Source organism: Thalassophryne amazonica, chromosome 15 (assembly GCF_902500255.1).
Source record: "Thalassophryne amazonica chromosome 15, fThaAma1.1, whole genome shotgun sequence".
Lineage (NCBI taxonomy): Eukaryota > Metazoa > Chordata > Actinopteri > Batrachoidiformes > Batrachoididae > Thalassophryne > Thalassophryne amazonica.
Window position 1 is genome coordinate 84,579,033 of NC_047117.1, and position 12,705 is coordinate 84,591,737.

At 40.5% G+C, this 12,705-nt stretch overlaps 1 protein-coding gene across 1 annotated transcript in view; it reads left to right on the plus strand.

Annotated features, from left to right (window-relative positions):
* The first annotated feature begins 781 nt into the window (after positions 1–781).
* LOC117525792 (multidrug and toxin extrusion protein 1-like) overlaps positions 782–12,705 on the plus strand; it is a 43,579-nt gene continuing 31,655 nt past the window's right edge. Inside the window, exons 1-4 of the mRNA XM_034187732.1 lie at positions 782–864; positions 6,507–6,608; positions 6,689–6,757; positions 6,922–7,070. Coding sequence (XP_034043623.1) covers positions 6,522–6,608; positions 6,689–6,757; positions 6,922–7,070 — 305 coding nt within the window. The 5' untranslated portion in view covers positions 782–864; positions 6,507–6,521. The remainder of the gene's footprint in view (positions 865–6,506; positions 6,609–6,688; positions 6,758–6,921; positions 7,071–12,705) is intronic.

Sequence of the window (12,705 nt, forward strand, 5' to 3'; positions counted from 1 at the left end):
ACTTTATATATGCTTTGAAGGATTACGTTAAAACTACTATATGGATTCTCACCAAATTTGCACCACAGATAGATATTAGGACATGTGAGACTCCAATGAATTTTGGAGGGGATCCACATCCGGACTGGTGGACATCAGAAATCTCTGATTGCTCTTGTTATCAATTCACTTTTGGTCGAGTGCTTGAGAATTCACTGTGATTGTTACAAAGTGCATCAGTAACACATCTCAGCACTTCAATATCGCAGGACAAAATGTCACAATGAGGACAAGTCCAGTGGAACAGTTTCAGGTCATTACCAGGAATGAAACCCAGAGCTTGGTGGTGTCTCATGATCTGAACCAGAAACAAAAAGTGCAGTAAAGTGTGGTTTGGGAATTATTGTAACACTGTATTATTCCATTACTGGGCATCAGTTTGCAACTTATTTGCACAATGAACCAAACACCAAAACAAAGTATTCACTTTATATGCAAAACCAGACAAATGTGACATTGCTTAGCTCAGTGCATGTTGCACAGACAGACCCAGAAATCCATTCCTGCTTAGATTTGTTCTGAAACCTCATAGTGTATTTTTGCTGGGAACCAGTCAAAACAAACAAGCAAAGATCTTGTCCATGTGCGTCCTGTTTCTGCTGGTTAACAGGACAAAACATTTACCAGCCTGTCTTCATATGTGCACATGTGCACTTCAGCGGTCTCACACACTCGACTGCTGCAGGGATGGATGCTTCTGGAAAACCAGCACTCAGCGCTGAGGATGCAGAGGATGCAGCTTCTGAGCATGGGTGCACCCGGCGTTTCATTCGTCCAGAATATCGGAAAGAGTTCGTGGAGCTTGCGAAGCTTGCTGGCCCTGTGGTAAGAAAGAATTACAACCTTGTGTGTCCTCAGTGTTATGGATAAATGGGGGGAAAGTGTGTTTTCCAGGGTTAAATGTTTAATTACCTTTTGGATATATATATATATATATATATATAGAATGCTAATTTTTACTAACATTCATAACAGGTTACTTACGTTTAATGTAATGCTTTGAGATCTTGAAATATCAATTCTTTGTGTCATTACCCATTGGATAAACACACGTGGTAAAATCTCCAAATCTTTAGGATGCCATATGAAACACTGCTACCTCTATACACTGCAAAAACGGTCTCTCTTAAAATAAGCCAAATAATCTGAAATCTTGCCAAATTGTCTTGTATTAAGCAAAATAAATAAATAAATGTGATGTGCACATATACTACACATATACTACACTGATTTTCTGTCTGTCCAGACACTCACCTCCTGGGAAATGTTAAGAAGTGAGTTTCACATGTAGAAAAATGATCTGACTTATATTCTGGTGTGACTTATACTTCAGAAAATATGGTAATTACAGCCAAATTGGGTGAATGTTGTAGCCATAGTGGATACTTTCTGTGTGGTCCTGATTTGTAAAGGACCAAAAAAAAAAAAAAAATGCCCCATTACATTCATCAAGTTGTCTAAAACTTATGTGGACTTCAGTTAAAACAGTCATTAGGCAATACAAAATGAGAGAATGTGGAACTTGTTTTTGTAGCATGAAAAGTTTGAAAAATGTGGGCCACAACATTCATACAAAATGTTATAAACTGAAGCTCTAACCCCAGCGCATTCTGGTGACTAATTAAAGAAAAAGTCTTAATGCTTGACGTCTTCAGTGATCCGGTGTCTCTGTTATGTTGTTGGGGGTGGGATCTTATGTTGCTGCCATGGTTTGGGTCCACTTGTGTCACTGTAAATCAGTACAAATTTGTTCTGAGAAATCATTTTGATCAAATATTTCTATGTGATCAGGTTGGTCTCGGGTCAGCAATGCCCCAATCCTCCATCACAAAGGGTGACGAAATGGTTTGATGATAATATAAACTGATGTCAGTCATGTCCTGTGACCTTCAGTCACCTGGGCCCAGTTTCATAAACCAACCTAATCTTTTAGTCTACTAAACTTTCTTAGTGGAATACAGTTAGTCACCCAACATTATCCCTCTAATCACCGTTTCACATCGATGGCTAAACTTGTAGATTAGCTGTTTTACCTTAGTCGACTGTTTTTACAGGCATAACGGCCTCGTGCGTGCCATTGCAGAGAGATGGCTCCATGTGTGACAGTTTTGTTTATTTTCAGGTTGGTTGTTGTCATGAACTATCCAGCCTTTGTTTCATTAACTGACTTTATTAACATTTACAGACTCATACGAACTGCAGAACGACGTGCTTAGCATTTAGCCTAGTAGTTTCACGCTTCAGTCTCTTCTTCTAAACCTTCGTCAACCTTTTTGTGCACGCAACACTGCTCAGCGTAACAGCGACACCCGGTGGCCCGTGTGAGAACTGTCACAAAAACATCATGACAGTCGTCTGCTGCAACCACGGCCAGAAGCAGAGGAAGCTCTCCTTTTGAAGGAATACGAGCAACGTAGGGGTGCTTTTGAGTGTCCATCAAGTGGTGGTACATGGTAGCTGCCATTTTTTGAGGTCAGACATTGAAGTTTTTTCATCTAAAATAAGATTAGCCTCCTCTGTACCAGGCTAAAAAGTTTAGATGGGTAACGTGAAACTTGCAGCCCACCAAGCGTTTTGTGTAACAACTAATGTAAAAAAACTAGTCAACTAAGTGAGTTTATTTGACTAAACAAGATTAGACTGCATGTGGGTTACATGTATGTATGTACATACATTTGGATTACTTGTAATCTGATTACTTTTGGATTACACTTCAAAGTAATCCTACCCAACCTTGGTTACAGAGTTCATTTAAGACCTGTATCTCACCGGCCTATGACTGTTAGGGAGCAGTTGGAGACACAATGTGCAACAAAACACACAAATTACTGACAATTTTACAGTTGGAATCTTAGTGAATTGGTGCTTACGACACATTAGCGCATGTCGCCGGAATGTGAGCTGAATGTCACATGGACTGGCAGCGAAAAGTGGCCAAAAATCACTGCGCATGCATCATTTCGGACCACCAGAAGCATGTCTGAGTCTGACTCTCTGAGTCTGAGTCTCTACACCCAAAGTGATTAAAGGGAATAATGGGATTATTAACCATCAGATGACAAAGTAAAACCTCTTAAATCATTCTAAAGTCAGTTTTAAGCAGAAAAAAGGCCGTTTTAAGCAGAAATGAGGCGATAAGTGCCTCATTTCGCTACTGAAGCACCAAAATGACGTAGACACGACAGCACGTCAGATGTCTGCCATGCTGCTGCTGCTGCGCTCTGATTGGTCCGCCATCTTTTATTATGAAATAATGCTGAATTTATGTGGAAATTATTGTTGTACAAAACTTCAGATATGTATCGCTGAGATAGATGATGACTGGAGTGCAGTTTGAAGCAGAAACAAGGTGATAATCAATGTTCTCAGCTGACGCTCTGACATGATGCATGCGCTGTGACGGCAGGGCAGACCGATTTTTAGGGCAGACCATTCAGTTGGCGACACCGGGCTGTAGCCGGGCTGGTTGCTGGAGGCTGCTGGACTCGCTCGGCCACTTCCAGAAGCGTAGTTCCTCTCCGAACATATAAAAGGAAAAGTATGTCATCAACCCCTCACAAGTTGTCTCACTTGTGTAATTTCTGATTCACGGAGACTAAATTCAGGGAGGGTTCGAGACGCCCACTACAACTTTGTATTCACAGAGGAAGTGCGTTGTGCAAAGTTTTGCACAGTTCAAAATTCATCCGCCCTGTGACTCATGCGAGGAGAATGCAAACCCTGTGCACATTTTGCAAGAATTCGCAAATTCCCTTGCAAATGCCGTTCACACTCTGTCACATCCCAGTGAGATACTACTTGAAATAAAGGTCACGCGCACTGGGGTAAAGGTCAAGGAATTTTAACCCTAATTTTGACCAAACATGACACACATATGGAGATGGATTCTGGAAGGTCAGTCATTTGGGTAAAGGTCAAGGTCTTTGGGGTCAAAGGTGAGATTTCTACCAAGCAATGAATTGTAGTGTTTACTAGAAAATTCTGTTGGAATGAAGGTGATCACAGCCTTACTAATATTATACCTACCAACCTATCTGCTCTAACCCTGAGTGTCTTCATCATGCTACTGTTGGCTCAGGAAAGTGGAAGAACATGATTATGTTTGTACATCTTGTACAAACATGTTTCTACATAATCATGTTTCTACAAAATGTTTGTAGAAACATGGCCTAGAAAAGCTAACTTTGGGGACCACATTGTTTCTCTAATTTAAACTATCGTGTTTTTGACAGGAAGTCTGCTTTGTTTAAATTTCTACCTCAAGATGTCCAACGGCGTTTGATTTAAAAGGCACCAAGTTGTGGTTACGTTTGATCCCAGTTTAAACCCCAAAAAGATCCACTTTTGTTGCTTGATGTTGCTTGATGACTTTTTGTTTGTACTTTGCTCACTTGATCTCTGTAACTGCTAGAATTGCCTAAGCAGTGGGTCACCCCGCTGAGTTTGGTCTGCTTGACATTTTTTCTTAAAAATAAAAGCAAATTATTGGTTGCATTAATAGGGTTAAGGAATACTTTGCACCATCTGTCATGGTTAGTTATCATGTTACATGGACATTTGTCACGTGTCATAGAATCTAATGGACGTTGACTTTGTTTGACCTTTACCTTGGAGGCCAATCATTCAACATAGTCAGAACTATTCCATTTATTGATCCTATTAGCTCAACCAGTAATTTGCATCACTTTTTACCAAAATTGGAGCAACTTTATCTTTGACCCCTGTACAAACAGAAATTGGCCTTTGATATAATTTTAGCTGTCTTTACCTTGTAACTCCAAAGAATTCAGTCATAGACAGTCCAAACTATACCTTTCTGGAATCTTTATGATCAGACAAATAATATGGTATACCTTCAATATAATTGGAGCATTTTTAATTTTTGACCCCCTGTGTAATTCTTCATTGACCCCTGTAGGTCATTAGAGGTCAGGTCCAGGAAGCCTCAACACCTGAAAATAAACATTAGTTCATTTTTAATATGTGTGCCAAATTTAGTGCTTTTATGACAAAATGAACAATAGGTTAGCTATGCTGCCCCATTCTTCTTCTTCTTCTTCTTCTTCTTCTTCTTCTTCTTCTTCTCTAGGCACAATATTTATCTTTTTTTTTTTAGGAGATTGAATTTTCCTCACAATACTCAGATGAGCTTTGCTATGAAATTTAATCTGAAGGTTTTGGTGTTTCAGTTTTAAAGGTGCTACAAATAACTAAAGGGCATTTGTTCTTGAATTGTTTCTGGCTTATGTGACAACAGTAGGCATTAAGTACACTCAACAAAAATATAAACGCAACACTTTTGGTTTTGCTCCCATTTTGTATGAGATGAACTCAAAGATCTAAAACTTTTTCCACATACACAATATCACCATTTCCCTCAAATATTGTTCACAAACCAGTCTAAATCTGTGATAGTGAGCACTTCTCCTTGCTGAGATAATCCATCCCACCTCACAGGTGTGCCATACCAAGATGCTGATTAGACACCATGATTAGTGCACAGGTGTGCCTTAGACTGTCCACAATAAAAGGCCACTCTGAAAGGTGCAGTTTTATCACACAGCACAATGCCACAGATGTCGCAAGATTTGAGGGAGCGTGCAATTGGCATGCTGACAGCAGGAATGTCAACCAGAGCTGTTGCTCGTGTATTGAATGTTCATGTCTCCATAAGCCGTCTCCAAAGTCGTTTCAGAGAATTTGGCAGTACATCCAACCAGCCTCACAACCGCAGACCACATGTAACCACACCAGCCCAGGACCTCCACATCCAGCATGTTCACCTCCAAGATCGTCTGAGACCAGCCACTCGGACAGCTGCTGAAACAATCAGTTTGCATAACCAAAGAATTTCTGCACAAACTGTCAGAAACCATCTCTGGGAAGCTCATCTGCATGCTCGTCGTCCTCATCAGGGTCTTGACCTGACTCCAGTTCGTCGTCGTAACCAACTTGAGTGGGCAAATGTTCACATTCGCTGGCGTTTGGCACATTGGAGAGGTGTTCTCTTCACGGATGATGTGAAGGAGATGTGTTGCACTGCATGAGGCAAATGGTGGTCACACCAGATACTGACTGCTATCCCCCCCAATAAAACAAAACTGCACCTTTCAGAGTGGCCTTTTATTGTGGGCAGTCTAAGGCACACCTGTGCACTAATCATGGTGTCTAATCAGCATCTTGATATGGCACACCTGTGAGGTGGGATGGATTATCTCAGCAAAGGAGAAGTGCTCACTATCACAGATTTAGACTGGTTTGTGAACAATATTTGAGGGAAATGGTGATATTGTGTATGTGGAAAAAGTTTTAGATCTTTGAGTTCATCTCATACAAAATGGGAGCAAAACCAAAAGTGTTGCGTTTATATTTTTGTTGAGTATAATTGTGTTTGTGTGTGTGCTTGTGTTACTCCACAGAATATGATGAAGGAACAAACACTTTGTTGTGCTGTTTTTCTTTTCTAGGTTCTCTCCCAGTTGATGAGCTTCTTGATCAGTGTCATCAGCACAGTGTTCTGTGGTCATCTGGGGAAAACGGAACTTGCAGCAGTATCGTTAGCTATTGCGGTGAGGACTAACGTATCTTTGCTCTTTCTTATTTTAAAGTTGCACATCTGTTAAACTATCCTTTTTGTTTCTAATTGCAGATTGTTAATGTTACCGGGGTTTGCATCGGCATTGGTTTGTCACAAGCATGTGATACAATCATTTCTCAGGTAAAGTCATTCTTTCTGTTTTGTAAGCTGAACTGTTGTTCCCACTGAGAGCAGCCCAACGGTGAACTTCTAGATCGAGTTTGTTTGCTTGGGCCAGTTGAACAGTGTGGTTGGTGTTGTTCAAACACGTTGTATCTTAGTGCCCATCTACCTGTTTCTTGCAGACGTATGGGAGTGGTAACTTGAAGCGTGTGGGGGTGATCCTGCAGCGAGGGATCTTGATCCTTCTGCTGGCCTGTTTCCCCTGCTGGGCTCTACTCATCAACACTGAACCCATTCTTCTTGCTGCCAGGCAGACTCCAGAGGTTGCAAGGTATTTCTTCAGACAAATGCAGTGCTATAGTGTGATCTGACACCGTGTCAAACTGAGTTCAATAAAAAGGAACACATAACATAAAACAGAGTCCCATGGAAAGGCAGTTGTGGTTTTAACACCCAACACTCATGGCATGTATGTAAATATGTAGGTGTAGTCATAATGGGATGGATAAAACTGACGTTTACCAGATGTTCATTGGCAAGCTAATGAATTGCAATACAAAACAATAAACAAATGTGCACCCACTGGGGAAGCTCTCTGTCTGATATCTACTCAAGCTTTTGAACATGCTCAAAACTTTATGATGGACTTGCTGGACATCGGCTGACAAGGAACACATTAAATGAATGAAAAGAAGATTTGTAAAGAACAAACACGGACACAAACGGATATCAAAATTTCATGTCCACTACTTATTAAGTTTGTTCAGTCATTCACAATGTGACAGCTGCTTAAACTGCAAGAATGATCACACTCACCTGTGCACCCAAGGATGTATTGCTTTAGGGTTGGTCAAGTGCAGAGTGTGTGTGTGTGTGTGTGTGTGTGTGTGTGTGTGTGTGTGTGTGTGTGTGTGTGTGTGTGTGTGTGTGTGTGTGTGTGTGTGTGTGATTCCATAATCAATATAATCATTTTGACAGGGGTGAATGGTTGATCCCCAAAGTACAGTTATGGTCAGACAAGGTCAATGTCCATTTGATTCTATGACTTGTCAATTCAATTCAATTTATTTTTATGGCACCAAATCACAACATAGGTCACACCAAGATGCTTCGCAAGGGTAAGGTCCGACCTTGACACCCGCGCCCCCCCCCCCGGAACAAGCATGCAGGCAGTGGAAAGGAAAAAATTCTTTATTTTTGAAGAAGCCTCAAGCAGACCAGACTCAGAGGGGTGAACCACTGCTTAGACCATTCTAACAGTAACAGACATCACATCAACAAAGTACAACAAAGAATGATCAAGCATGCAAAACAGGAACAAAACAGAAGTCTGATCATTACTGATCATTATTGTTTTCCATGTCATCATCCAGGATGGAAAAAAGCTACATCCTTAAACATGAATTATGACATACGTTACCACATAAAGTGAAAACTAAGCGTAACAGATAGTACAAACTATTCCTTTTTAAAACTCTAATACTTGTAGCTCAACCAATAATTTGCATCACTTTTTGTTTTTACCTTTTGCTTTAACTTTTGAACCCTGTACAAGCTGAAATTGACGTTTGTCACCTTTTGCCACCTTTTTGGAATCCCTGTGATCAGAACGACATCGGGGTGGACTTTTCTTCCTTGACTTGACTATAGCTGCCACCGTTGGATGGCCACGGCACACTGAGGCTGGACTGTAAATGTTGTTTAGTCAACTTAAGTAGGATTGAAAACCAGCTTGGCCACGGATGAATATATGATTTTATTTTTGTTCCAACAAATGTGGCTGATCCTGTTGCATGTTTATTAGGTAAGTAGTGAACACTGTGTACTGAAGCTTGGTATAATTGGAATACTTGGAATATTTGGGATACTAAAAACTGAAAACATTCTTCCAGTCTGTTACCACGTGAGGACAAAACCACAGGGACTGTTGTTGCTCACAGACTGACACGTGTTCTTTGGACTTTTTAACTGAAGAGAGTTATTCAGAGAACTGAAATATTTCTTTGTATTTGTACGAGTCACTATGTCTGTGGAGTCAGTCAGTCAGTCAGTCAGTCAGTCAGTCGTGTAACTGGTCTGCGCTGACACTCCAGTTTGGTTAGTACTCTGCACTGTGTTGCATAGGCGTAGGAGGTGGGGGCTCAGCAAAATGCTCAAATTCAGGCAGATTGGCTGGGACATTTGGGCATGTTTATAGTGCCTTGCCATGGCATAGGTTAAATTCTGAGTACGGATTGCTATCAGAGGTGATATTATTAAAAAACTCTTATGTAGAGAAGCATTTTGGATTTACACTTTAGGCACCTTGGAACCTTTTGGTCTGAATGAAGATCTAAAATTTACTTGCTTTCTCTAATAATTGTTTTTTAGTCTGGTTTTAGTTTTGTGTGTTTTGGGACAGTGTGTTTCTAATCATGAATTGATTACTAATTGAGTGAGTGTTGTGTGTGACAGATGGTCATGCCCCTTTGGAAGCATTAGGACACCTGCTTCTTATTAGTATTTAAGCTGTACCATCTCTGTCTTTGCAGGACTCTGAGCAAGATGTGACTCTCACATTGAAACGTTAGTCCCATTGTACACTTTTGCTTTTAGCACCTTATTAAATTTTCTGGCACTTATTTCTGTGTTGCACCAGTTATTTTTCTCTTTTACAAATTAGTCCTATCTGGTTGCACCAGATTTGTTTGTGCTATACAGAAGCGCGGTGAACTCTTTGTTTTTGTTCTATAAATATGGGTATATAAATATATGGTAATTTAAAGAGTCATGGGGGTTTCTGAAATTCAGGCAAATTTAGTGTCGCCCCCCAAATAGACCCCACCTCCTATGCCTATGCTGTGTTGTGTACGAGAAAGAAGGAGTCAAGAAAAACTTCTGCCTTGCAGACCTGGGGGGGGTTATTCTTTCTCCTCACAGCGTCTGTGCAAAACACATTCACATCAGTTCAGCAACTTCGCACATCCAGCTTTCCACAGCAAACCTCAAAAACCAAGGGAACCATGCAACAATTTGCGTGAGAAACTACTGCCATGCTCGTTTAAATTAATTTGAAATCATTAACTGAGCATGCTACATACAGTGCTGCACTGATAAAAACCAAACCCAAACTTCAACAAAAAATGTGCGAGCAAGGTAATGTATATAACCTTAATCATTCAAAATTTGTAGCTATATTCAATGTTTTTATTGTATTTTAACTCCTTATGAACAGGAACACTCCTAAAGCCCACCACAGAGTCCTGAATACACTGGAGCCAAAAAGTATTTAGTCAGCCCCTGACTGCAAGTTCTCCTACTTAGAAAGATGAGAGAGGTTTGTAATTTTCATCATAGGTACACTTCAACAATGAGAGACAAAATGAGAAAAAAAATCCAGGAAATCACATTGTAGGATTTTTAAAGAATTTATTTGTAAATTATGGTGGAAAATAAGTATTTGGTCAATAACAAACAAGCAAGATTTCTGGCTCTCGCAGACCTGTAACCTCTTCTTCTGTCCTCCACCTATAACCTGTATTAGTGGTACCTGTTTGAACTCATTATCTGTATAAAAGACACCTACCCACAGCCTTAAACAGTCAGACTCCAAACTCAACCATGGCCAAGAGTTGTCGAAGGACATCAGGAAGAAAACTGTCGATGTGCACCAGGCTGGGAAGAGTAGTCAAGCAGGTTGGTGTGAATAAATCAACTGTGGGAGCAATTGTAAGAAAATGGAAGACATACAAGACCATTGATAATCTCCCTCAATCTGGGGCTCCACGCAAGATGTCATCCCGTGGGGTCAAAATGATCATGAAAATGGTGAACAAAAATCCCAGAACTACATGGAGGGACCTGATGAATGACCTGCAGAGAGCTGGGACCAAAGTAACAAAGGCTACACACTACGCAGAGAGGGTCTCAAATCCTGCAGTGCCAGGCGTGTCTCCCTGCTTAAGCCAGTACGTGTCCAGGCCCGTCTGAAGTTTGCCAGAGAGCATATCGATGATCCAGAAGAGGATTAGAAGAATATCATGTGGTCCGATGAAACCAAAATAGAACATTTTAGCAAAAACTCAACTCGTCATGTTTGGAGGAAGACGAATGCTGAGTTGCATCCCAAGAACACTATACCTACTGTGAAGCATGGGGGTGGAAACATCATGCTTTGGGTCTGTTTTTCTGCAAAGGGGACAGGACGACTGATCCGTGTTAAGGGAAGAATGAATGTAGCCATGTATCATGAGATTTTAAGCCATAACCTCCTTCCATCAGTGAGAGCATTGAAAATGCAACGTGGCTGGGTCTTCCAGCATGACAGTGATCCCAAACACACTACTTGGACAACAAAGGAGTAAGTAAGTCCCTTCGGCTGCTCCCTTGTTTGCACTTGGGGTCACCACAGCAAATCCAAGGTGGATCAAAGGAGTGGCTCTGTAAAAAGCATTTCAAGGTCCTGGAGTAGCCTTGCCAGTCTCCAGACCTCAACCCCATAGAAAATTTGTGGAGGGAGTTGAAAGTCCATGTTGCCCAGCGACAGCCCCAAAACATCATTGCTCTAGAGGAAATCTGCATGGAGGAATGGGCCAAAATACCAGCTGTAGTGTGTGCAAACCTGGTGAAGACTTACAGGAAATGTTTGCCCTCTGTCATTGCCAACAAAGATTATGTTACAAAGTATTGAGTTGAACTTTTGACCAAGTTGACCAAATACTTATTTTCCACCATACTTTACAAATACATTCTTTAAAAATCCTACTGTGATTTCCTGGATTTTTTTTTTCTCATTCTGTCTCTCAAAAATTACAAACCTCTCTCATCTTTCTAAGTAGGAGAACTTGCACAATCAGGGACTGACTAAATACTTTTTTGTCCCACTGTAAGTACCAGAGTCCACACTCCCAGTGCTGCCAACTAAACGTGAATGTCCCTTGATGGACAGGTACATGATGCCTCCTAACCGTAAAATTATGTTTATTCTAGATGTAACATCTCATCGTAATCGTTCTGATGTGCTGTGCTGTGGCAATGAGCCACACTGACATGCAGTCACAGACAGTGTGAAGAGTTGAGAGTTGAGTTTTTTATTGTCATGTGCACAGTAAAAATCAGTTATATCACACAATGAAATTCTTACTCTGTTCATTCTCCCCAGAAAATTTGCAGGTAGAAAGCTCACATCAGATGATTTAAAAAATATACATTATTAGACTGAAGAATGTATTATATACACTATTTAAGGGGCGTACACTCTAAAACGAGAAAAACTGATGTAACAATTTGCATAGATTTTTTTAAAAGTTATTACTTAGTTACAACTTAGTTATTTCAACTTTCAATTGATTTAATGCCACAAGACCTCTCTAGTTAAGCTGAAATAATTTTAATTAAGTTGAAATAACTTTAAAAAATCTGTGCAAATTGTTACTGTCAGAGTTGTTCAGAGTTGGACCTGAACAGAACAACTACTCACACAGAAATAATCACGCAAGAGACATTGAATTTCTTTGTCCTGTACAGGAGAGGACAAACGAGAACCTCCTTCAGAAAGAACTGTCGTCCGTCCTAAAGGTCCCGCCCATTTGCCTCTCCTTTTTATTGAATATCGTTACATACAGCATATAGGAGTGACAATATCACAAAACAATGGAAAGACACAAACTCTGGTCTCACATTGATATGAAAACTGTTATGGCTTTTGAGCCCTCAGTCTCCTAAGCTTTCCATAACAATGTCCAGCCCTTGAACCGTGTTTCAGTTACAATGCTCTTCTTCAAGGCTGAACCATTAATCAAAAGTACACATCTGCGATTAGCCAAACATGACCCTAGCCAACCAGTCTGACATTCTGGCAAAACAGTCTGCACATTGTATGGTCAAAGATCATCTGCTCACTTTTCTCGTTTGACAGTCTTAATGAACACTTGAACCATTCAGCGTATATGATTGCTTTTGACACTAAGTAATTATTTAAAGGAATA